The 27,184-nt window shown below is 41.6% G+C and overlaps 1 protein-coding gene across 1 annotated transcript in view; it reads right to left on the minus strand.

Moving 5' to 3' along the window:
- PKHD1 (PKHD1 ciliary IPT domain containing fibrocystin/polyductin) overlaps positions 1-27,184 on the minus strand; it is a 233,326-nt gene that overhangs the window by 101,316 nt on the left and 104,826 nt on the right. The window contains exons 39-48 of the mRNA XM_041480845.1: positions 25,356-25,559; positions 24,393-24,533; positions 21,689-21,822; positions 16,676-16,788; positions 15,763-15,853; positions 14,558-14,692; positions 11,292-11,427; positions 9,804-10,053; positions 946-1,120; positions 110-305 (exon numbers count right to left, since the gene is read on the minus strand). Coding sequence (XP_041336779.1) covers positions 110-305; positions 946-1,120; positions 9,804-10,053; positions 11,292-11,427; positions 14,558-14,692; positions 15,763-15,853; positions 16,676-16,788; positions 21,689-21,822; positions 24,393-24,533; positions 25,356-25,559 — 1,575 coding nt within the window. The remainder of the gene's footprint in view (positions 1-109; positions 306-945; positions 1,121-9,803; positions 10,054-11,291; positions 11,428-14,557; positions 14,693-15,762; positions 15,854-16,675; positions 16,789-21,688; positions 21,823-24,392; positions 24,534-25,355; positions 25,560-27,184) is intronic.

Below are 27,184 nucleotides of genomic sequence, written 5' to 3' on the forward strand. Positions count from 1 at the left end.
GCCATTGAAAGCTGGCCTTGAGTAGATTTGGGGTTTAAATTAACGAGACATCAGCTCTGTCACCATTCTTGATCACAAATGTAGATTGCAACCCCCACACTGCACTTACCCAGATAGGTGAACTTCCCCAGCTTGCTGTCAAGATGCCAATCACAGCTCCTGTGTTGGCCATACGAAGGTACCAGCTGGAGTGGCTGTCCCCTCCTTGTCCCACAGGACACCACAGCCTCAAGATGGGCAGGAAGATCCCTGTGTTCCACCAGCAGGTAATTCCCAGCCTTGAAGTTGCTAAATGTCACTGAATACTGGAGAAGAGGGAACCAAAATAAACGTCTGAGTCTGTGATTAGAACTCCATGGAGAGCAGCATAAAGGGGTAAGAAGGATAGCGCTCCTCACAGGCAACTTGTGTTGGAAACAGGAAAAGAGATTAAAAACTAAGCAGGAGGTGATGGTAAATACAGAAAAAAAAAATCAATTCCCCTCATCACTTTTGAAAGGTGAGGAGAATAAATGTCTTCTGAAAACTGCTTCAACATTTAAGGTAGTAAAAAACCTGTTGGTTCCTAAGCACCACACTGAACTTTCACCTAAGATATCCAAAGTCATCAAGCATCCATGGCCAGGTGGGATGGTGCTTAGAGCAACCTGGTCTAGTGGAAGGTGTCCCTGCCTATGGTAGGGATTGGAACTGGATGAGCTTTAAAGTCCTTTCCAATCCAAACCATTCCATGATTCCATTACCTTCCTGCTCCAGGTGACTACTGAGAGTTTATCTAAGAGATAAGAGAGAGCTTATCAGTCATCTTATCTAAGCCTATAAATACAGAGAGACTTTCTCATTGCACTTAACTCTATTTTATTTCTCTCTGTTCATCCAAAGAGATGAAAACATGGTTATCTCTTCCAGATATAATTTTGAAATTATAAAACCTTCCCATGTTACCTGGAGCTGTTTGCTGACCAAAGGGTTGTCAAATGTCAACGTGTAAGTCTCTTTATCCAAGAGAAGAACCATCCAGCCATACAGGTTTGATAAAGTATCAGGGACATAATTGACTGTGTTTGACTTATTCCTACTGTCAGTCACAGTTAAATTATAGGGAATGTCAGGTGCCAAAAAAAAAAAAAAAAAAAAAACACAAACCCACAACAATTAATTACATTTTTGCATTGAACTCTGTTATTTTGCAACCTGTACAGTTTTATTTTTATTTGAATTACAGCAAATGTGCTAGATCTCCCTTAGAATATGTCTCCATTTTTGTAATTATTTATAAATACCATGAGAAACAATATTTTGCCCCAAGTGCTGTAAAAAGAGAAAAAGAGAGATGCAGCATGTAGGAGTAAAGGAAGAGGAAGAGAGCAGAGCAGATTTATCAGAGTACTAATTTCTAAATTGCCAGAGTATTTTCCCTCTGCCAGACTCATGGGACCCACGTTCAACTTTTAGGATCTTCATGAAATTTGGTGGTCTTCTTATTAGCCTCAGCCCAGGCTGGGTGGGGTTTGGAGTAACCTGGTTCTGGTGGAAAGTGTCCCTGCCCATGGCAGGGGGCTGGAATAAGGTGATATTTATTTAGGGTTCCTTCCAACCCAAAGCATTCTGTGATTCTGCGATTATTCACTCCCATTTGAGTGGTCAAAAAGTTTCAAAAAAAGTCCTGTGTAATTCAAAGAGATGTTCTCTGCCTGCTCCTGTGGACTGTTTAAATCCTTCACAAAATGGGTGAACTTTTAGTACAGCAGTCCTTATGAGCAACCAAGTGAGAAGTCAACCCCCTTTTTCACTAGAACTTGGCACTCCTAATTTCTGACCAGTCAAGTCAGGAGAAAAAACCCTTACTGAACAGATCAACATTAGCACTGGTATCATGAGGGGTCATAAACCCTTTAGATTTAAGTTTGCAGTAGACTCCTCTCAGTTTTGGCATTTGAGCTGACAATAAGCTTTAAAAATCCCCTCTTTTAAGCATCCCTTGAATAATTTTTCTCAATATTTGAAGCATTACCTTACAGCTACACATCTCAGCATATTATCTAACCTCTCAGACTGGATATGGCTTACTAACCCAAGACAGTGCTAAAACTCATGTCATCCTGAAATTTGCCTGTATTTGCAGTTTTTGGTTGGATTGTTGCTTTTTTTTTCCCCAGGTGCTTTGGAGATGATGCAAAATCACCAGAGCAGTCATCCCAGATGTATTTTTCTTTTCTCTTTTAAAATCAGTGATTTTTGTTGTTGTTGTTGTTTTTTGGGGTTTGTTGTTGTTGTTGTTGTTGTTGTTGGATTTTTTTTGTTTTGTTTTGTTTTGTTTTTGTTTTTGTTATTCTAGTGCCTGTCACTTTGTCAAAGAGCTTTCTGGTTACCCAGAAACATTCAGCTGAGAAACAGCACTGGCAAAGCAAAGTGTGAATCAGCAAAGGATCACTCAACCAGAAGATATTGGCAGACCAATGAAACTGGAAGGAGTTTATAAGGCTTAAACAGCTTTTGTACCACTAATAAACCTCCTGTTATGGGCATTAACTGGACCAGGATATTAGGCTGCTAATTAAGCAAGTAAATGACAACAAGCACATTATTGCCACAGCTATCAGCACCTGCACAGGTATTCTAGCAGCAGAAGAACACCACACATAATGCAAAACTCTTTTGCACATCAGAAGGAGCCTTATTGAGTTGTAAAGATGCCCAATGTCGCAGCAAATGACAGAGACTCAGACTCATCCTCTCTGCAGCATAAATTCACATGGTTTTACTCTTTATTTATTTTCATTTTCATCACCAGAGGATTCTGAAGAGAACAACTTGAATCACTTTTACTGGGAGATTCTTACCAGTACTTCCAGGAGAAGTAAAGATAGAGAAGAAACCTTGGAAGGGACAGTCCTGCTGGGGTACAAGTCTGACCTGTTAGAAGGTTAGGTGGCAATTCCACACCAGCCATGTAGATCCAATAGCTAGTGAATGGGAATGTGAATTCACTAACAGTGAATTAAATGTGAATCCATTTATGTTGGAGACCAATATTTAGAAGAGCCCAAATAAATATCTTAAAATGCATAACAAACTTCCAGATGGCTACAGTTAAGTGAAATATATATTTTCCTGTGTGTCTACTTTTAACAGACAAGTTATAGAATCATAGAATCGTTTAAGTTTGAAAGGACCTCTGAGATCATTGAGTCCAACCAGAAACCCAACACTGCCAACCTCTAAACCATGTCCTGAAATGCCACATTTACATGTGTTTTAAATCCCTCCAGGCATGGAGACTTAATTCTATTTTTAGAGAGTTACGAGCACCACTGCCCCACAAAGCCCATTTCAACGCCTGACCTCCTTTGCCATGAGGAAACTCTTTCTAATATTCAATCTAAACTTCTCCTGGTGCGTCTTAGGGCCATGTATTCTTGTCCTGTGCCTTGCCTGTGCCAGCCCCCCCCCCTGCCAGTTTCCCCTTCCTGTCAGGGAGTTCTACAGAGCCAGAAGGTCCCCCCTGAGCCTCCTTTTCTCCAGGCTGAGCCCCTTTCCCAGCTCCCTCAGCCCCTCCTCGTACTCCAGATCCTTCCCCAGCTCTGTTCTCTTCCCTGGACATGCTCCAGCCCCTCAATGTCCATCTTGTCATGAGGGTCCCAGAGCTGTCCCCAGCACTGGAGGTGTCCCAGCAGTGCCAGCACAGGGAACAGGCACTGCCATGGTCCTGTTGCCACCCCAGAGCTGGGACAGCCCAGGTGCCTTTGGCCTCTTGCCCACCTGGGCACAGCTGGCTCATGTCCAGCTGAAAGCCTGTTCATGACCCAGCAGGGAAAAGGAGCAGGAGATACCTTATGGCCTGGAATGTCTAGGGTTTTCTTGACCTGGAATGTTGTGTCCTTGTCTTTTACATATATTGCTTGAGGTGTTACCACCCATAAATTCATTTCCAACTCCTGACAGGCTGCCACAACCAAACCAAAAATTTGGGGAGCCTAGAAAGCTTCTCAGCTCAGTGTACAAGTTAACTGGTGCAAGGACACGATAAGCCTGAGATACACTCCCCCTGAAAGGATGTCAGTGTGTTGTTTTTTCACCTCCATGCCAAAAAGGCACCAAAATGGAAGTACCCTACTAATGGAATTACCAGCCACAATTAGCACCATTTCCATTTGCCCTAAATAGCCAGTGATTTCACTGTGCCCTAAATAGCCACCAATCTACCTCTCTTTAATGCTAATGAAGTAGAAGAGCGCTGGCACACCACGAGTATTTCTAATTCAGAGTATCTGAGGGAGCCTGCACGCATCATTAACGTGGAGAGCTTCATTATCAGAGGAGAGCCTTCTCCTGAACTTCTCCTGGCTTTATTAGAAAGAAACTAGGAGGCAATGGTCTTAATGCAAAATTAACCCTCCCTTTAAACTGCTGGAAGCCTTTACAAACTGTAAGGGGGGAAAAAAGGATGACTCATTGTAAAGGCTGTATTTTTTATATCGAAGCAGGTTTCAATTAAGGAGCAATTTGCTTTAGAAATATGGCAGGATTACAGGATAGGGCTTTACAGTCTGAGCCACAATTCACCAATTGTGACTGTATAAACTGTTATATAATTTAGCTCAAATGCATTGTGCAGAACTGCTCGACAGATATGGGCCACAAAGGATTTGTTAAGCCAATCAACAACATGGAGTAGAACAAATATTAACTCTCCTGTTTATGTTTACCATTAACTTATTTATCCTGAGGGTCCATATCTGTGTGCATGAAGGCAGGCACTCTGTTTAGCTCTAAATGCTTTCTGTTTGTGTAATAATCCATTATGATTATCCCTCTTCAAAAACAGGAAACAATTTAGTATTGAACTTCAAATGGGACACCAAATGTTTATACCAAGAGTCCATGTTTATTGTTGGCCAAAGGGAGGCTAATTCAAAATTATAACCATATCAAACACTTTACAGGTTTAATCTTGGGCCCCAGACCAGTTTGCTTTATTTTAATTGCCAAGAACTAAGAATTTTCAGCTGTTTTCAGTAAATGTGTGTATCTTTGTTGAGATACCAAGCTCATTATTCAAATCTGTCTTTTATTATGAATCCTTAGTAGCAGTGATTTTTTTTTCATGCATGAGTCTTTTAGGAAATAACCAGATCTTTGACCCTGATCCTGAGTCACCACCATGGGCTGAATTTTAAGTAAGAGAAGAATTGGAATGGTTTCCCAGGAATAGAAAGGGTTGTGACTGACAAGCCAAGATGGATTAATTCAGAGTAGAATTTCAGTTTGTTGCCCCTGACTTCCAAAATTCCCGGTGTTCTTAAAACATTTCCCCAGATCCTACAGTTTACAAGCTGATATTTTCAGGAAAACTAAAATCAGACAGAAATCCTGAGCTGGAAAGTGGTTGGTGAAAAAACAGTTCAGATGTCTGCAGTGCTAGCACAGCAAACACCAGAGGAGGACTGCTTGTTCACTCTGCTTTTCCCACATCAGGTAGAGCTCTGAAGAGTCCCTGGAAGTGTCCAATGCCAGGTTGGACAGGGCTTGGAACAACCTGGGGTAGTGGAACTTGTCCCTGCCCATAGCAGGTGGTGGAACAAAAGGATCTTTAAGGTCCCTTCTAACCCAAACCATTCTTTGATTTTAGGTTCAGTATGTTGGTTGTTACAGGGAGTCCCAGTTGATGCACCTGGCTCTGATCTATCCAGGCCACACGAACCATCCAACAGACTTGTCAGACTTCTCCTTGCCAGGAAAAAAAGCTTAGGGCCAGCAAACATTGCATCAATGTTAAATTTATCTCCCTGCACTTGGAAATACTTTAGATGATGGTCAAGCTGAGGGAGAAGGCTTGAAGAATATCTTGTCTTGCATGCTCATAACGCCATGCAGGATCTGGCTTTGCTGCCCATACCCCTGACTGCAGGGTGAATGGAAAGGTGTCCTCCAGTGGGAAACAAATTTCTCTTGGTGGGATGTCTGAAATGCCAGAAATGCAGTAGAGTAAAGGCTGAATCTCTAAAGCTGAGCTGATGAGTTGGTAACTGAGCAGTCAATAATTTAATATTTGCCTTCCATGTTACATCACAGGATTGGTTATTGGGATATGTGACCATGTAAGCTGCCCCCTGTGTGGGTACAATCATGTGCATGGAGAAGACACATGGCCAGAGAGAGACTGAAGACATTGAGAGAAGAATCGTGGTTGTCAGGGTGTTTCACAGCAGGGAGATGTTCAGCTGAAGGCACCACAGAAAGTAAATATCAAAGGAAAAGCAAAACCAGAGTAACCATCTGAACTTTCTTCATGATTCAAAGACACAGAGGTAGGGGGACACCAACCCATCAGCAGTGGCTGAGTTTGCAGCAGAAATGCATCACACAGAGAGGATGTTAGAGCTAATTTAGGAATGAAACCTAAAAAGTTAATCTTTTGCTCTGAAGCAGAAGAGGGAGACAATAAAAGGCTTGAACTGCAAGACTGGTGCTGAGCAAGTCCAAGGTTTCCCCAGTGAGATAAGGAAAGCAGATTGGAGGGACCAGGAGGGAAACTCCCTTTTGGCAGACGCAGCCACGGATGTTTGGAGTCCCCTTCGCCGCAAGGTGCTGCCATTCTGCAGATTATTCTAATGCTCTCCTCTTGTAAAAATTATGCATAATGTGAAGAAACTTTGAAAGTCACTTAATCATGTTATGACAATTTTTTAATGAAAATTTGTTTTAATATTAATAGAGATTCATAGTTTCATGATAATATGGGTAGCGGTGGCATTTGGAGCAGCCGTTTCTAGCCTGCAGCCATGCTGTGCTGTGCCATAGCATAAGCTGTGCTTCAGACTACTCAATAACTTTCTCACATATAAATTTATAAAGACTTTTATAAGCTCCAATTACATTTTTAAAAGACATAAAACCCCTCTTTAAAGTGTGCTTACGTGACACATTAGTTTAACTTTCAACTGGACTTTGTGAAGAAGGGTTTTGTTATAGCAGTGGTAGCTTGGAAATGGATCCCCATTTCCCTGGAAGTTGTTGAGTGAGGTAGCTCAGGACAGAGAGTCACAAAATACTAAAGATAGTAGTTCTCCTTTTCAGAAAAGAGCTTCCATAGTTTTTCTCTTAACAAAACGCTCTTTCCTCCCAAACACATAGTTTATTTTGGGGAAAGGTGTCACTAAAACACATGCATCCTGGTAAATTAAACAGCACGAAGATAAACAGTTAATTGCCCACATTGTATCATAAATAATTGAAATTGTTCCAGACATTCTTTTAACTGGCACCAAACAGCCCTATCCCTGAAAACTCCCAGGCAGGGGATCTTCCCTAAAAATTAGTGCTGATGCAACATCCCTGATGTTTTGGATTCTGAGATGGTTAAAAATATGGCCATGTCCATGTCCTTGCCTGTTGCTCTCAGGGTCAGGGAATGATCCTGAGGTTTCTGAGATAGAGAGTGCCATACTAGGTCTCCCCTCTTAAAATCCATTATTTGCCTCAAACTTCAAGAATTTTGGAACTGGAATCTCATCTCTGAAATTCAGGATAAGTGAAAAAACCCAACATCTCAAGCCTCTCATGTTTGTTTTTTTTTTGGAGGAGCACAAAAAATTCATGTTGTAGACCTGACAGGTCTCAAATTCCACGACCTGGTAGAGCACAATAGAAAGATTTCTTCCAGAGAGATTTTTAACCCTTTTCTTGTCAGAAACTAAAGACAGACAAGCAACAGTGCTTTTGTCTTTTCATTGAGGTGAGATGACTCCAAGAGGAACTTGTTAGGAATTTTTTTCCTGTCACTCACCTATCTTTATTCTCTTTACTCAACCTCTGCCAATTGCTCCCAGTCATGTTTTGTTGTATTAATCCTAAACTATTCCTTTTTTATTGCAAACACTCTCCAAATGCATCTGGATAAAATTCACCCATTGTCCTCCCACCCCCTCATCCTCTGGTCATGCTGTAGGTATTTTAATGACTTTTACTCTTCATCCCCTCCAGCTCCTTTTATTCCCCATCCTGGTCCTCTCCGAGGTTCCTTTTGGAGCTTTACCTATCTGAACAAAGACTCCCTGACTCACCACACTCATTTGGCTGGATCTGAAAGTCTTTCAGCTTCACAGGACGGTGATTTGGCTGCTAGGAGCTGCTGAGGAGAGAGGATCTGGAAGCAGCACAGAGAGGATGCTCACATTCCCTGGGGTTACTCTGCTGAGTACACAGTCCTCAGGAGGACAGGCTAACAGCTGGCTCCTTCTTCTCAGACTGCCAAGGATCTGTTACATAAACTGACTCCCAGCTCATGCAGATGAATAATGAAGATGCTAAATAAATACTTGCTTGAAATAAAACCTTAATTGAGAAGTCATTGATATGACTAATCACCAAAACCTGGAATTATTTAGATTGGAAGGGACCTTAAAGCTCCTTTAGTTCCAACCCCCTGCCATGGGGAGAGACACCTTCTACAAGAACAGTTTGCTCCAATCCCTGTCTAACCTAGTCTTGAGCACTTCCAGGGAAATTCTCATGCAGTTTACTGGGAAGACAAAATTTAGGTCTGGTAAAGTCTTCCAGAGTTAACAGCAATGTTACAGATGAACTTCCACTTGTGCTTGTTCCTTACCCACCTTTTGATGCCAGGAGAAACAAGGTGTATTAAAAATCTTAACTGCCATGAATTATTAACAATTACATTGTGGCAGTATCCAAAAGGACCCAAACCACTCTACAGGCAACATTTAGAGAAGCTCCATCCACCCACACAGCATCAACCCAAAGATCTTGCAGTCCATTTCACCAAGGTAAACAGAGACTAGAAAGGGAATTAATTTCCCCAAGATCTCATGGTTAACTGCTTAGGAAAGACACCAAGCACAGTTTTGTTTTGCCTTCTACCCAGTATTCTTTTAGTTACATATGAATGACTCCAAGCTCTTAAATTTTTGCAGACTTTTGGTTTCATTACGAGACAGTAATCGCATGCAAAGCCTCCAGGTAACTCAAAGTCCTATAGTTTTCTCCTTCAATGGAAAAGCTGATTAGTTTTTTTCCTGTTTGGGAAGGGGTTGGGGTTTTCCCCCTCCTACCTCTAAAACATTAATTATGAGGCAGACATGAATAATTAACAGCCCTCTGACAGAGCACTTCAGGATTTTTGCCTGTGTACTCCTAACCTGAGACAGCAAAAAATGGATAATTTTCAGATTTTTACTTCAAAAGGAGAGTGAAATACTGAGCAGGGGACTGGGAAGGGAAGATGAGCATGGGAAGAAAAGCAGGAGTGATGCTTAGATCTCTAAAAATTTTTTTCACCCTTTTTCTTATGTCAGAAATATGGAAGTGTCCTCCCTGGGTGATAGAAGTGGCAGCAGTTTTTGGCTGAACAGCATTCCTCCACTGGATCCCCTTAGCCACCAGCTGGGGAAAGGCAGGGAAAATTCCAGCTTGGGGAGACAAGTGAACTGGGACAGAACTGGGAGCTGTACAGGCACGAAAGCTGATGGGAATGGCCTGGCTGTACCCCAGGACTGGATTATTATTAGAATTCTTTCTAATTTCCCAAGCTATCAAATTCTTCAGTGTGAACACCAGATCTGACACAGCATCTCCAGGAGATCCTTGTCCTTCTGCCATGGAGTGACAGGCCATGGGAGACAGCACAGCAAATTCAGAGATGCCACTGCTGAGGCTGTAGACCTAGTTTAGGATCAAGCAGAGAGGCAGCAGTCCTGGGACTGAGCTCAGACCAGCAGCAATCTCAGAACAACACACAGAAGCAAAACCCACGCTGTATTTTGGGAGGTGGAGCAATTACTTACAAATGAAGATCCATACGGTGGAAAACAAGGTCACTGTCACAGACACTGGCACCAGAAACTTGGCTGAAGTTGGCACTGGCTGTGCAAGATGCTGCCAGGATATCTGTGGAAGGCAGGATGTGACTTCCTTTCTGTCCCGTGGTGGAGCCATCAAGGTCCTCAAGGATGGCAGAGTGAGGGAAGGGGAAGGACACTTGGAAAGGGGAATTGGTGAAGGTCAGATGTTCAGCTGTCACTGTAAACCCACCTGTGGGTGACAAGCAGCATGTCAAAAAAAACCAAAATGGTCACCTCATGTAATGGGGTTGAAGACAACTCTCTGGAGGAAAAGACACCAACTTTATTCCACTTTGCCTTTGGAAAAATGTCTGATGGGTCAACAAAAAATAGGAAGATTCAGGAAAATAAATGGAGATGGTTGTAAGAATAGCTGTTGCTGTGCCAGACCAAACCTGCCCAGTGCCCTGCTGTGACTGTGGTTCAGACTCACCTGATCCAGGTGCTGCTCCCGGCCCTACCAGCAGCTCCTCAGTGACTCCAAACATTTATTCACAGGCCCCACAGCCAAAATTACAGTGACTCTTACAGATCCTGTCTGCCTTTTTTTTAGAGGTGAGTACATGGTGTTAATGCACTTGACTCTTTTGCGTATTTGCCGCACCTGGCAGAATAAAGCCTAGGCTGAAAAGTGAGTCTGGAGGACTTTTTCACTACTGAAACATAGAAAGCTACAAAAAAAGTTGAATATTCATGCAGGCTAAAGTTTTTGAGCACATTAATATTTACAAAAATGTCAGAAAATCATTGCCCCATGGACTGTAACAAGTCAGCCTTGGCCGGAGTGCGCTACAATATGGGTTACTATTTGACAGTCCTATTCCCAGTTTTTTCCCTGACTAAGCTGGATTTTACTATTCCTCCTGTCCTTTGATCTCATCTCCTGAAATATTTTTCTCTTTTATGTTATTGTATGGAAGTCTTTATTTATATATAAATATATTTTATTACAATACAAAAGGCAATTGCAGTTGGAACATTCTTCAAAGAGCCTTTGAGTACCTCTTCAAAGCTCAGAAGGATGCTTAGTTCACACATTATCTTAGGCAAATTCACCTCAGGTTTAGGCTGGCCTGAGGTAGCAGTTTGGTGAAATTCTGCAAGGTTGTGTCACAGCTTTTAAAGAAATCACCAGTCTTGAAATTTTACCTCTCAAAATGAAGATGCAGAAACAAGGCAGTGTATAAAACCTGTTTCCACTAAGAAAACTGTATCAGTGCAAAAATCAGGCTATGTTTGTCTAAAAATAAATGCAATATGTGGCTTCAACTGAGTGATGAACCCATATCCAGAAAGACTGGGGAGAATCTGAAATCTCAGCCCGTGCAGAGGAGTTATCAATTGTCATCTGTGGAAATTATGAACTTGTAATGGGAGGGGAAGCTAGGGATTTGGGAATCTTGAGAAATAAATATAAATCAGACTCACCCTGCCCTTGGTAACAGCCAGAACAAGTCCTGATTGCTGTGCAAGTGTTCACATCAAAGTTCCTGAAAGCTGTGTTGGAGATGAGGAGCTGGTATCTTTTGGGAGTCCTTAGTCCTGCAGACATACAGGTCCTATCCTGAAATGGAGAAACGAAGGAAACATCACCATGTGAATCATGGAGTCCTAGAATGGTCTGGGATGGAAAGGACTTTAAAAGTCACCTCATTCCAACCCCCTGCCATGGCAGGAACATCTTCCAAAAGACCAGGTAGCTTCAAGTCCTGCCTAACCTGGCCATGAACACTTCCAGAAATGGAGCATCCAGGATGTAGCAGCTGGGAATGCAAGAGTGTGACTGCCCATAATTGTGGAGTTTAAAGGACAGATGTAAGCTGTTGTTTGGAAAATTCTCACAACATCCATCTAATTCCCCACTTGAAGCAGGTGATAGCATCACTTTTAAGGGCAGCTTGTTGCCCTTTGTTGAGTTGTTGCATAGTAGTTATGATTGGGCATTCCCTGGGGAGAAAGAATCCACCAAAAAGCCCCAGAGAGTGGATTTTCCATCCCCATTTCACTTTACTTTTTCTGTCCAGCAAGTGGGAATTTTTCCTGCTCTGCAAACATGACTGTCCTTATTTCTGTTCTAAGAAGAATCTGAGCACTGAAATTCAAAGGGATTTTGTGTGATTTGGCATGGGGACACACTCAAGCCAGGCTCTCAGAAAAGCTCTAGAGGACCTCAGGGTCTATTAGAACTTAAAAAGACAGAAAGGAAGAACAAAAGCCACAGGAGATGAAAAACACAATCAACAAACTGGATTTTGGAGTGATTGTAGTCCACAGCAGAATGGAAGTGTACAACCCTCTGCCCAACTCTCTTGGAAACAGGCTGGAAATAAAGATATACTTAGAGTTAGTGAGCAGCCTGGAGGAAGAAGGGCTGGCAGGAGTCTGTGATACTATTTCTGAGGCCAATGAATACTTGTAGAATATATCTCAAAAGCCATAGTAAAGAATCAATCAAGAAATCCACTCTGTGCGAAAACACCTGCAATTGAAAGGAAAGAATGTAATGGACTCTTATATGTAGATTATTACTTCCAAGACAAGGTGCTATCTTCAGTCTTTGTAAGACACAGTAGTTCCGTCAGCTGTTTTATTCTGAGGCTAAAACATCAGGAGTGATAGTCCTGGTCCTTGGGCCATCCCATTCCAAATCACTGCTGAGCAGAAATCCTTGATTTCTGGTAACAAATTGCTCATAAAGTCTCTATTGGATTTTTTTCTTACACTTCTGGTTCTTCCATCCCACCTAATTTTCTATCTTTTTAAAATTAATTAATTTTATTTAAACAAATAGCAAATAGACCAGTGTGAGACAATAATTCCTTCCTTGTGTGTCTCAAAACTCTTGCTTTTTCCAGGAAGAAAGTCTTCTCCTTAAATGGTCCCACAAAGACAATGAGTTGCTTAATGAGAACATGGAGGAGGCTTTCTGAATATCTTGGAAGTTAAAAAAAAAACAACCCTTTAACTTGGCTTTTGCCAGTCCTGGATTTAGCCCTGTCACTAATGTTTCAATGGGTCAAAGCCCCAACCTTTCAATGTCCTGATATTTCCAGAAAACAATCTTGTTTTAAAAACACTTTTTTCCAAAAAGTGGAAGGGCTAGCAGAGAGGAATATCAAGGTTCACATTAAAATAATGTTATAAAGTGTTAATTTATATTAGAGACATCATTATTAAAGGGAGAATTACATACATTAAGATGTAAATTATGACAAGGAGGCTCTTATCATGAGATAATCAAAGATAATCCCCTCCCTGAGGTACTGCAAGAAACAAGGAACGGCATGAGCGCCTCTAAATCTCTCAGCAAGTACAACACTGGAGTTCTTCCACGGATCCTGCAAAGCAAAAACAAAGACATCCACCCCTTGGTCAGAGAAACTCACTGGGACATCACTGGGATGCTGCAAGGTTGGACAGGTGAAGCCAGAATTTTATCTGAACTATCCACTTAGAACAGACCTGCCAAGGCGGTTCCTTTCTGTGAGCTTCTAAAGAAAAGCCATTTAAAATACTTTTATTTCTGCCAGACAGAGAGAAAATTAATTTAATGAACAACAATAGAGAACTGAGCAGGGGAAAAAAAAAAAAAAGACTTTAAAATCATGAACAAGCAGCTGCGGCCAGTTGTAACTAAAATTCCATTGTTATCTATGTTATTAATCTGTTAACAACCTGGTAGCACCCAAAGGACTTTGTCCAGCTGCCTAAAGAAATAGTGGAAGAAGAACATATTTACTGCATAAATAAAATTACATTTTGTCAGTATTTTTCATTCCCAAGTAAAAAAGTAACACTCTGTGTTCCAGGTGGACCAATGATGCTGAGAGAGAGAAGAGGAAACCAAAGTGTTAACAAGGACAGACACCAAAGCTGGTGTTCCCCCTCAGTATTCTCAAATCACTAAACTAAAGACACTTGTGCATAGTTAAATGGTGCTAAAAGCAAAAGGTGTGTAGGAATTTGTGTTCAAAAAGCTTGGTTAAAGAAAAATTATTATTTCTCTCAAAAAGTCATGTTTGATGAAATTCCAAGATTTTTCTGAGACCATATCAATCCTGGAAAAAAAAATATGAGTAGGAAAAAAATTTGCACTTGTCTTGCTAAGATCCTTCAGCTTTTTGTGTTTGTGATTTTGCTTTCATTTTTTAATTGTTATTTTAGAAAGAATATATGGGATTATGCCTTATAGTGTGAAATTTTATAGTAGTTTCTGATGAAAATAGAAAAACCAGAGTCCCTGTTTCAAATTTGCTTAAAAATCTTAAAAACTTCCATGCTGAAAGGAAAAGATGTTGGGAAAAAACCTGTAGAACTGTTTTGGTCGGAAAAGCCCTGTAAGACCATGGAGCCCAACCATCAACCCAACACTGCCAAGGCCAACACTAAACAATGTCCCGAAGTGCCAGCATCTACATGGCTTTAAAAACCCTCCAAGTGATTCCACTACTGCCCTAGGCAGTCTGTCCCAACACTTGAAAACATTTCAGTGAAGATATTTTCCCCAAAATCCAGTCTAAACCTTTACTGGTGCAACATGAGGGCATTCCCTTATAACCCGTTTAAAATCCAAGCTTTTCCCAAGCTGCCATGAGGCAGGGGCTGTTCTCCAGGTTGCTTTCTTATTTCTCCACATTCTTATTGATATGTTGATGTGAGACTTAAGAGACATTGAAATTCCTTGCAGTTCTTACCTTTTGCCCAAGGCGTCCATTTAAAACACTCTCAGACACAGAGGTGTTTCCCAGGCTTTCCACAATGTCAATGCCAAAATCTTTGCAAGCAGAAATCCAGAAATGCTGGAGCTCAAGGTTCCTGCTTCTGAAAATCTACATGAAAGGAAAATAAAATAATAAAAATGCATATCATCATCAAATAATGTAATGGTTTTGGTTAGAAGGAACCTTAAAGACTATTTCATTCCAACCCCTGCCACGGGCACTGACACTTTCCACTATCCCAGGCTGCTCCAAGCCCCATCCAACCTTGCCTTGAACACTTCTGAAATGGGGCACCTAAAAGAAAGAAGATTGTTTCTAAAGGGAGCTCATGGAAAAAAAGCAGAATATACTTAGTTATTTGTGTATTCTAGGTCAGTCACATACAAAGAAATTACGCGTTATGCAGAGAAAACAAACAACAACAAACCTGCAAATCACCCTTTTACTCCTTTTCATACAAATAACCTTTCCATAAAGAGAATGCAGATCCTGAAAAATCACACTGAAAAATTGGACACCTTCAGAGGAAGAGTCATATGGGTGGGTGAGGCTATAAAGCCTTACAGACAAATACATACTGCTCAGGTCATCAGACAGGATTTAATAAGATCAGAGGCTCCAAACTGTGAGTATGGGAAAAAATGTGACATAATAAAGGGTGGTGTGGCTTTTAAAAATCAGATTAATTAATAGTGAGTCATATTAGCTGGATAAACTAGACCCTAGACAAATTTGAATAATAAAAGGTGCAAAATTTTAAGAAGAATAAAAAAAATCCCATGGGAACCATCAGTTCTATAAAGGTAATATATCTACCTATTGCAATCTTCATGAACAGCTCAGATATACTTGGAGAATTTTTTATTTGGCAACATGGTCTAATGGAAGGTTGGAATGAGATGGATTTCAAGGTCCTTTCCAACCCAAACCATTCTAAAATTCTACTATTACAGTGGCAGACAGATGCTAGATGATTACAGAGAACGCCAGCTGGTGAAAGTAGCATTGATTTTGTAGCAAAAAGAATTCACAAAAATCAAGTTTCTGGCTCTTTCATTAAAACAGGAGCCTCCAGGTGAGACGCATGGACACAGAAGCACAAAAGCTTTTAGTCAGTGTGGAGGTGAGATACTTGGAAAGATCCTGAGCATAACAGAATGCAGAGGGGACAAACCTACCTGCGCTCCCCCTTGGCAGCTCCAGGCTGTGAAGTTGTTGAGCTGAACACAACTGTCTGGCAAATACTCTGGGTATACCAATAACCCGTGTCTGTTTAGGAGAGAAAGCCATGGAGACTGTTCCGTTACAGTGCATGTACTGGTGAGAAGATTTTTCTATTCATCATTTTGATATCTAAAACCTTTAATCAGTAACAGTTGTCTGCATGAGACTTGATTTCTTTAAAGTCAAAAGTTTTCATTGTTAGAGCTGAAAAGGAGTGTGCAGTGCCACTGAGAGGTTGCCACTGCAAAACATCCCCCCCCCATGCTCATGAGTTTTCAACCAGTGTCACCTTCAGGTAAGCCTGGCATGAATCTGTACAGATAATGCTCTTCTTTATCTTGGATTCAGCCAACTTGGATTACAGCCCAAACGTATGGATTCCTGAATGCAGGACTTGGTTGGACCTTCTCAGAGATTTAAAATCCAGATTAATATCCAGAATAACTCAAAATTCAGGTCACATCAACCACTGATTTTCAGTACAATGTAATTTTTTAAATATTCTTTCTCCAATACTCTTTCTGTTTTAGGGAAGTGCTGGTTAAAACTTTTGTCAATAGCTGTTCCTGGATACTAAAGGAAGAATTGTTGAATGAAATGTCACAGAACCATGGAACCAGGGAGTATTGGAAGGGACCTTAGAGATCAACTCGTTCCACCACCCTGCCTTGGACAAGGACACCTCGCACACCAATTCTGCCCTGCTCCAGACAGCTCTGCTTGCAAGAGACAAGGACCTGAAAGGGTGCAAAACTGGGGAGGAATATCCTGAAAAGAGGGGCAAAGCCTTTTCTGCCCACCACTGCAATTATAGATGGAACAACCATTTGCTGAAGGAAAATCTCCTTAACCAAACTCCCCAAGTACCTTGTGCAGGAGTGAGCTGTGTTCTCACTGAAGGACAGGAGAGGCACTTTGGATGGTCCCTCAGGGGAGAGATGAAAGAAATAGCCATACCCAGCACCACACACTGTGTTCCCCTGCAGAGAGGAACATGTGACTATGAAAGTAATATTAGCACAGATTTCTGGAAATGAAAACCAATTTAAGAAACACACAAATTGAAATCCCAGCTGTAGTCCATTCAAATTCTGGTAAACTGGCTGGTGGAGACTTGTACCTCATTTCTGTGTCCCCTGTCTTGTTCTGTTTTCACTTTGACCTTGGGCCAGTTGTAAACATACTTGTTTTCAAATCAGACAAGGAGGATTGGCCAAGCAATAGAGACAAAAGAACAATGGTGTAGTCACAAACCTTCAAGAAGTAGGTAAGAAAAAAAGGTGCTGAAAACTTACATCTATAAACACCTTTCAATATAAGAAAATGTCAGGAAGAAAAAGTAAATCACAAACTAATCCCAAAGGTAAATCACAAACTAATCAAGTTTATTGGTTTCCTTCTCAGTCTTGATATTTCTCTTATCTCCCAAAGCAAACACGGAATAAGGAAATATAGGAAATATTTGCATTGAAAAAGTGAGACTCCAAAAAGTCAAGAGAAAGCAAAGAACAACATCTTCAGGATATGTCAGTGACTGAACAATTAAACTTCCTTAGACCTGTGGTAAATTATATCGTTTGGATCATTTTTACAGGATAAATGAATAACCATAGAAAGATGTGCTGTAAGTTATTGTTGTTTAATATCTCTTAAATAAATTGCATTCTAAATTCTAAATTCTGCACTTGTGTCGTAAGTAATAAAACAATAAAAATAAGTGGACATAAGGTCTGACTGGCCTTAAAATTAGGAGTTTGGTAATTACAGAATCTGCATTAATTAGGTTATATGAGTTGTATTGGGTGTGTTCTGGACTTCTCTACTCTAGGACAAAAACCCTGTTCTTGCCAGCTTAATTTGGAGAGCAGCCAAGCCTAATTGGGTTTGGGTTGTGTCCATATAGCAATGTCTTTATGTGTGCACCTGTGCATGATCCCTCTCACCTGCCTTAGGTGTGTGAAAATTTGAAGACCAGGCTGGTAGATTTTAGCTCCCTTTTGAAGAAAAAAATAATAATAATAAAACATAGGCATGTGCTGAAGGCAATGCTGTTGGTCTGTCCTTAGACAAAATTAATTGCTCTCTAGAGGTATGTGGCTCTCAGAGGGGGGTCTAAGATGGCCTTTCTTGCAGCTCTAAGGAGGGCTTGTTCTCTAAGATCAGGTCTGACACCACCACTCCCATTCATAGGTCACTGGACAGTGTTAAAATACTAATGACTTTTTGGTCCCTGATGGTCCAAATCAAAGCTGAGCCTGGTGACCTCGAGGTGAAACCCTCCATATACCAATTACTTTCTTCTGACCCATCCAAGTGTGCTCCCTGCAGTCCTGATCTCTGACATCTGTCAAGGAATAAAGTACTGAGACCCAGAGCTCTGCTTCCTCTATCCCCTGGTAAAACTGCTGCTTTTTCTGAAAGTGCAGCCCTGGACCCTTTTTCTTTAACAAAACATTTCTGCAGTCCAGTCACATAATTTCCAGGATATTTTACTTGTGACTCCAATCGTGCGTTCTACAGATGATTCATAAGGAAAAAAAAAAAAACCTGCATATTTATTCAGCCAGCTCATGGCTGGAGGGCAGGGGTTTTAGGCAAGCAGGGAATTTTGTGTGGAAATCAATTCTTTGTGGAAGTCAGTATATTACGAATGTCCATGCAACCAAAATTCCAGAGAGAAATTACCTCCCTGAGCATGCCAAAAACCTGGAGGTATGCACTGCAAGTCACTAAAATCAAGTGGCTGACGGTTTAAGTGTCTCTTAACTGTTACAACTCTGCTGGTGTAAATATTTCATGAATTTCTTTTAGATAGCTGGGACTCAAACTGTTGACCTTAAAGATGACATTAAAGCTCTGGACAGTGCTCCCAGCACCGCTCCCACAGTTTCAGAGCTGGGCAGGATGTGAGTAGCACTCACAATGTGCCTGCTTTGATGTGGGCCCACTTTGCAGGAAAGGGTTTGGAAGAGATCTCAGCAGGGATGGAGCAGTGGGAAAACTGTGCCAAACATGCAGCCTCACCTCTTTGGTGCTGTGGAGAATAGCTGGATGGGGTGACACTAGGAAACAAATGCATTCACCAACAGTGTGACAATCAGTCACTCCTCTGACACGGAGACACCAGCTGAGCTCCACCCCGGTCATTCATCTGAGCTGTTTCCCAGTCCTCAACACCAAGGCAAGAAAGGAGAGGGAGGTTCTTGCTGGGTTTCTTAAACCCAGTCCATATGTTGTTATGCATGAGCACCGCATGCTGGCTCTGGCATTTCAGGGCATTGAATGTTTATGGGTTGGAACAACAAAAAGGCCAAAACTCACCAGGCTCAAGAGAGACAAAATAAAAAGATAGAAACCTACATTTAAAATTATTTTTCCGCACACAAAAAGAAAACCAAGGACATGGGGTGGATATTTCATTGAGAAAAAAGCCAGTATCACAGAGGAGTATCTTCAGTTCCTTGGGCTGATAGCATTTAAAATGCAAAAAAACAGCTTGCTAATGAGATTGTCCAAGACTCTAAAAAGTGATAACCTGGGCTTACACACTGTGTTTAAAAAAAATTACACTAACCTTGCAATAATCAGTTTGCACTCATACTGTCCAATTATAAAATTTTGTCTAACAGCCTGATTCACCAGTGCACTTAAGAGCTTAAGTCAAATGGAAGCCAGTGGGAATTGGGTCTCCAAACGTCTTTGTAGGCTCAGGTTTGAGTGACTGCTCTGTCCCAATTTCCACACCATTTAGGCCACCACTGAATTTCAAGGAAATTTAAGCTCTTCAGCCACCGATGCAAATTTAAGCTCCCAGGTAAATTGACTAGTTATAAAAACATTACTGCAGGTCTCACTGTAGAAAGGCTTAACCCATCATGCACAGAAGATGTTGCACAGCTTGGACCTAGAGCTCTCTGCAGTCCCTGCCTTAAACATTGCAGCCAATAAGTTAAAACCAACCATCAAAAGATAGAAATCTGAAAACAAACAAAAAAACAAGCACAAAACCAATGAACAAAAAGACTGACAAACACCTAAAATTAAATTCTAAACTGGGAAAGTTTCTATTGTATGTCCTGGCCTTAGAACCAGGCAGGTGGAAGATGAGTCTTTCCCATCATATTCTTCAAATTTCCCCAATGTACTAGGCTAAAAAGCTTGAATCATATGATCTGAGAATTTTCATGAGAGAAAAGGTGCTAAGACTACATCATTATAATGGTGGTGCTTGTACTACTGGAATTTAGTGATTACTATACCACTAAGAAAAAGTCCACAGTTCTTTTGCCAGGGAGAAATGTGACTTTTCTCTTAATATCCCTGTGCTTTGCTGCCTTCCTGAGCACTGCTTGGTCCTGTTGTACAGTAAGCACAGTTAATAACAATTTTAAGCTGGGCAATTTCTTTGATTTTTCCTTTTGCTGCTGCAACTCCTCAAATATTCCACTCCTCAAGATGATGAAGGTCATCAGCAACCATTTGAGGGCCATCTGTTATCCTGCCTGGAGCAGCACATCTCTGAGAGCAGAAAGGACCCCCTGATATTGGGGTACACAGCCGCAGCTGTAGCTTTATATCTGCAAACTCATGTGAGCAGAGAGGGATGAATAAATGTGCTGAAAACCCAGCACAGCCAGTTCCCAGGAACCCGTGGAGGTAATTGCAGCAAAACCTTTTCAAAAGCTGAGCCACTGGCAATGGAGTGAACAGCTCCAGGGTAAGTCAGTGCATGACAGTACAAAACTCTGTGCTTAGTGGAGCTGAAATTCTCATGATTCTGCCTGGTTGTTGTATTTTAAAACTATATTTGATGGCCTTAAAAATGATAAATATGGCCTCAAGGGAATTGCAGAAAAGTTCTCTCTTCCTTCCTCGGTGCTGCTGTCTTCATAAAAACATAGGAAATGTGTTGGTCTCTTTTTCACCTTCAAATTTAGGTGTAAATCTTCCCTCATGGAGCAGAAGCCCTGGGGGTGATTTGGTCTTCACAAACAGTAATTGGTTTGGCTACTGGGGGTTAACAATAGAACAGGTTAGGATTATTTTTTAAATGAAAATATGCATTTTTCACTACTGAAAGTGTGGTAAGAAAGATCAGTTTCAATGTAATTCCTTAAAATAGTTGGGAAAGAAAAGTGGTTTGAAGTTGATGAAAATCATATTTTTCCACTAAACACATAAAAGTGACTCTTTATTCTGAAATGTAAGACCAAAAAAGAGTATGAACTAAGAGAAAGCATCAGAGAATTAGTGAATAAAAGTATTTTTTCTGAGCTCAGCTTTTTGATGTGTGCCTGTTAAGCTGTTAGCTCTTTAAAAACCTGGTGGTTTATAACCATTTAGAATAAAGAAACTTCATTTCTTTCAAAATCAATGTCATTTTCATAGGACAGGAAACACTCTCTTTCTCACCCCAGAATGCAAATCTTCAGCTGTATGGTCAAGGTGATTTTAAATCCAGACAGAGATGTTGCTGAATTTTAGTGTTTTTGTAGTCAGTCCATTAAAACTGAGGGGTTTGGGTTTTTTTAATAATGGCAGAAATTCTAGAGAAGCTGAGACTAAACTTCTTCCAAGTTTTCTGAATCTGTGAGCATTATAAAATAAAACAACATTTTAAAGTACCTCAGGATGAATTCTCTCACTGTAATATTCCATTCCACTCAAATACAGCAAAATTCTCAGTAATAAATTTACCCAGGAACATAATTTATTTTGTAATATGCACTTGTTTCAATATCCCATCACAAGCACGGGTTCTGACAGCTCAGCCAAGAAACAAATATTGTGTATGTGATCTCCCAGATAAATGAAGCTCTGTGTCTTTCTGATACCTTTGATTAGAAAGGAAATGTTATGTCTTATACCAGAACTTCTTACCCTGATGTGACTGGCAGGAGCCCTGACATAGATTCCTGCTGGTGACAGTGTCTCAATATTAGATAAACCATCAGTTACAGAAAGGCCAACCACTATGTTGTTACTGATTTTGTTCTTCTCTTCCAGTCCCTCACCTTTAAAAGAAAAAGATACAAAGAAAAGGAAAAAAAATTTAAAAAGTAAAACATAAGAGAAAGAAAAAAGAAAAATAAACATAAATGTACTTATAGCTGGAAACCCTCTATTCTCATGATACTCATTTCAATATACACAAGTCCAGATGCTATATTCCCATCTATTTCCCTGTACAAGGTATTATATGTGACTATACCAAAAGTCATACATTCTGGACTGAAAAATTATGGCAAAAATAAATAAAATATGTATTATAAAGCAGATTTACAGTTGAGAAAAGAGACTCAGAGTGGTTCAGAGTGGGAAAGAGGCTCACCTATGCACACAAAGGCATGCTCCTGGCAGTACTAGAATTCAAAGTCTTCTTTATCTCCTATCTCCATTCACTGTCCTACTTACATGCAAGAAAATTTCTAAACAGGCTGAAAAACACCTGGTGGACCTCTGCATAAAAGTGGGGGGTTGCCCCCCTAAGCAATAAAAATAGACGAGAAAGGGAAAAATCAATCAAGAAATTGATCAGACAACACAGACCCTTGGGGTGCTCCAGATCTACTTACAGTATAGAAATTGGAAGAAGAAAACAAAATAAATATTTTCTAAACTACATTGTAAAGAAATTGCCCCCCCAATGGCAAGGAGGGGATGACTGTTCATGCAAGCAATTCCAAATAAGGACACATGGAGAGGATAAGGGGAAATGGCCTTAAGTTGCTCTGGGAGAGGTTTAGGTTGGATATCAGGAAAGATTCCTCATCTAAAGGGTGGTCAGGCATCGGAACAGGCCAGGCCACCCAGGGAAGTGGTGCAGTCACCATCCCTGAGAGTGGTTGCAGCCATGGGGATATGGCACTTGGGGACATGGTTTAGTGGTGGGGTTGGCAGGGTCAGTTTAATGGTTGAACTTCCAGAACCAGGAAGACCTTGAAGGTCTTTTCCAACTTTAATGACTCCTTGATACTATGATCAGAACTGGTGCTGTTTTGGACGCAGAATACGAAGTGGAATCCTGTGTGGAGTCTATGCATAGGCCCTTCTCTCTGGCCTACCAAATCACATCCATGTGGTTTTGTTTATCCAACAGAAGTCATTATCTTCAAATACACCTGCTCAAGTTCTATTCATAACACAGATCCCAAATCATTACTACCCCAAATATAAGCCACTTCACAAGAAAACCTGTGCCCTTTGGTTTTTGGGATAGCAATAAATACTTTTAACCTTCCCTCAGTCTTTTGAGGGAATCAGCTTTCTCAGTTTTTCCCAGTCTCTATGTACTACAAACAATGCTGCTACCAGAGCATGAACAAGATCCTAAAGAAGTCCTTTTGACAGCCATACAGGATTTTGAAGTTTTGGCTTTCAAGCTCAGACCTTGTGTGTCAATAATTTTAAGCCCAGAGTGACATTTTGTGATGGTCTTGCAAACCCTCTGAAAATAAGGATTTTAGGTGAAATCACTGAGAGAATCCAATTCCAGAGATGCAAAGAGCCAGCTGTAATAAATATTCCTTCACAGGCAAGAAAATTATATATAAATTAATCCATCAGACCCTCTGGAGCTGCTGACAGTAAAGCCATTAAAATCATCTTGAGGATAAAGTGTATTCAGGCTGAAACTTCATCTCAGCTCAGTCCTTTAACTCAGACACAGATCCCAACACAAATGAGCCAAGGGATGCCAGAAGCTTGGAGGTCCTGCTCTGCTCCCCCATGGCTGCAAGGGCTCTGTACATCAGCTTGCATCTCTCTAAACCAGTTTTCTTCTTCTGCAAGGTGTTTTTAATCTTCCCTGTTTATAATCTTCCCTGTTTAAATCATGATATATCACTCCTCATTATGTTTATACACAGCACCCAGCGCAGGAACTTGCTGTGTGTGGGGAACTGCAGGATCAGAACTGAAGGCTTTCTTTTTTTTCCCGTTTATCTCATAATTGGTCATTTTTATCCCATCTCTTATGAAAAACAAAAATCAAGCTATATCTTTAGGTATTCAGGAAACATGAGATCCCAGCAGAAGATGCTTGAAGTCAGTCTCCTGATGGTTAGTTAGGAGAAATATTTTCTTTTTTAACATTTTTGTTGCTCCAAGCTCCAATTTATTTAAGTACTAAATCCTCTGGTTAACTTTTAACATATGTTTTCATTCCATTATCTTCGACATCAAATGAGTGAAGTTAAAGGTAATATGCTCTTAAATGCTTCACTGAGTTGTGGTCTTAAATATTGCATAATTACACTTTTCCAAAGACAGATGAATCAATCCCCTAACAAAAATCTACTAATTTTTCACTGAAAAATAACTGATCTCTATCAAGTGAATACTGACCTGAAGAAAAGAGAGCTGGTCAAATGGAAGTAGCTGCTAGGAGTTGTGTGTGGAATTGTGGGAGCTTTATTCCAAATTCACTTACACCAGAAATTGCAGAAGGTTTAAAGTTCTCAGAGTAAAGTTCTCAGGGAACAGTTAAGGATCTGCCATTCTTTCCTCCAAAGCATTTTCATGCAAATGCAACCAGCACAAGCTGCTGTTGTACATAGTGAGGATATTTGCCTGCTTCACTTACCCAGGAGAAGCCCATGGCCTGAAATGTTGTAGAAAATGTTGCTGTCCACACTGAGGTTGGAGATCCCTCTCAGACGAAGGCCTTGGCCAAAGGAGTCCAGCACGCAACACCCACGGATGTAAGAGTCTGGAAGGAAGTGAGTGGTGTGAGCACAAATCCCGCTGCAGATTGAGGGCAGGTATTTTACACCCCTTCCCTAGCCAGGCATGCTGACCTTTCCATCATCCACATCCTGGCCAGTGCTGCCAGGGAGCCCTGACCCTCACTCAGTGATGAAGATGGTACAGGTCCTTTCCAAACCAAACCATTTTATGACACTGTGAGAGGTGCAAATGTACCTTAGGAAGGGAAAATCCATTCAGCACCCTTAAAACATTCTTTGAGCCCACCTAACTTGCCCCTACCACCATCAGTCTTCAGAACACTCACTGCCACTTCCACAGAGATGAATTTGGCATTTAACAGTGACAAAGTCAAAAGAACTTAATATTCCTTAACCTCTGGGTGATAAAATTAGATGTTGGCCCTCAGTCTTCAGAACCCTCACTGCCACTTCCACAGAGATGAATTTGGCATTTAACAGTGACAAAGTCAAAAGAACTTAACATGTTCCTTAACCCCTGGGCGAGAAAATTAAATGTTGGCCTCTGCAAGTAGCCAGCCCTGAGCCATTTTTGGGCTCCCTCACAGTGTTTTAGTGCATTCATTTCCAGAGCTACTCTCTTCTATATCAAAAGAGCAGTGTAGCATAAAAAAATATATTATTTTAGGAAGAAGCAGAGATACAAAGGAAGTGAAGCAGGTGAAACCACTCTGTCACTTGAGTTTAGACTAGAGGTGAGGGGTTTTTTTCACATTTAACCATCCAATTTGCCAACCGACTCAAGAGCCAAGCAGGTTTTGAGGGCGCCTGCCCCAGCTTTGGGCAGGAGAAGGTGGGTATCTCCAGTGCAGGTAACTCACCTGCCATCCAGGTGTTGCCAGTAACAGTCAGGGCACTGTGGTGGTGCCGGAACCTTTGGCCCATGTGGCGGAATTGGACCCCCTCCAGCTGGAGCCGGCTCACCTGACCCTGGAAGGCCTCCACAACCAGCAGGGCTCCCAGGTCCCGAGAGCCCAGCTGCCTCTCACTTCTCCTGTACAAACACCCAGAGCGACCTAGGACACAACCCAGGGACAGCTGTGAGGGGCACCTTCTCCGTGGGGTGGGGTGGGATGTGCAGGGGGAGATCCTCTGGCCTACATTAGGACCAAATCACATCCATCTACTTGTTTTTATCCAGCAGAAGTCATTATCTTCAAATACACCCACTCAAGTTTCTATTCATAATACAGATCCCTTCCCAAATCATTACTACCCCAAATATAAGCCACTTCACAAGAAAACCTGTGCCCTTTGTTTTTCAGGATAGCAATAAATACTTTTAGCCTTCCCTCAATATTTTGAGGGAATCAGCTTTCTCAATTTTTTCCAGTCTCTATGTACTACAAACAATGCTGCTACCAGAGCATGAACAAGATCCTAGAGCAGTCCTTTTCACAGCCATACAAGATTTTGAGGTTTTGGCTTTCAAGCTCAGACCTTATGTGTCAATAATTTTGTAGCCCAGAGTGACATTTTGTGATGGTCTTGCAAACCCTCTGAAAATAAGGATTTTAGGTGTTGCCAGTAACAGTCAGGGCACTGTGGTGGTGCCGGAACCTTTGGCCCACGTGGTGGAATTGGACCCCCTCCAGCTGGAGCCGGCTCGCCTGGCTCTGGAAAGCCTCCACAACCAGCACGGCTCCCAGGTCCCGAGAGCCCAGCTGCCTCTCACTTCTGCTGTACAAACACCCAGAGCAACCTAGGACACAACCCAGGGACAGCTGTGAGGGGCACCTTCTCCGTGGGGTGGGGTGGGATGTGCAGGGGGAGATCCTCTGGCCTACATTAGGACCAAATCACATCCATCTACTTGTTTTTATCCAGCAGAAGTCATTATCTTCAAATACACCCACTCAAGTTTCTATTCATAATACAGATCCCTTCCCAAATCATTACTACCCCAAATATAAGCCACTTCACAAGAAAACCTGTGCCCTTTGTTTTTCAGGATAGCAATAAATACTTTTAGCCTTCCCTCAATATTTTGAGGGAATCAGCTTTCTCAATTTTTTCCAGTCTCTATGTACTACAAACAATGCTGCTACCAGAGCATGAACAAGATCCTAGAGCAGTCCTTTTCACAGCCATACAAGATTTTGAGGTTTTGGCTTTCAAGCTCAGACCTTATGTGTCAATAATTTTGTAGCCCAGAGTGACATTTTGTGATGGTCTTGCAAACCCTCTGAAAATAAGGATTTTAGGTGTTGCCAGTAACAGTCAGGGCACTGTGGTGGTGCCGGAACCTTTGGCCCATGTGGCGGAATTGGACCCCCTCCAGCTGGAGCCGGCTCGCCTGGCTCTGGAAAGCCTCCACAACCAGCACGGCTCCCAGGTCCCGAGAGCCCAGCTGCCTCTCACTTCTCCTGTACAAACACCCAGAGCGACCTAGGACACAACCCAGGGACAGCTGTGAGGGGCACCTTCTCCGTGGGGAGGGATGTGCAGGGAGGGACCCTCCCGGGAGGGACCCTCCCCACTGACCCAGTGAGACTCCAGCTCCAGCAGGGATCTGAAACATGGACCCAAAGGCAACACAGGCAAACATTTTTTGTGTCCTTCAAAATAGGCGTGGTTCTTTCCCTAAAAGACTGGATATTTTGGAGGGAAATGCATCAAAACAAGCTGGAAGCTGTAGTTTTATGTCTTG

Source organism: Pyrgilauda ruficollis, unplaced genomic scaffold (genome assembly GCF_017590135.1).
Source record: "Pyrgilauda ruficollis isolate IOZ18807 unplaced genomic scaffold, ASM1759013v1 scaffold54, whole genome shotgun sequence".
NCBI lineage: Eukaryota > Metazoa > Chordata > Aves > Passeriformes > Passeridae > Pyrgilauda > Pyrgilauda ruficollis.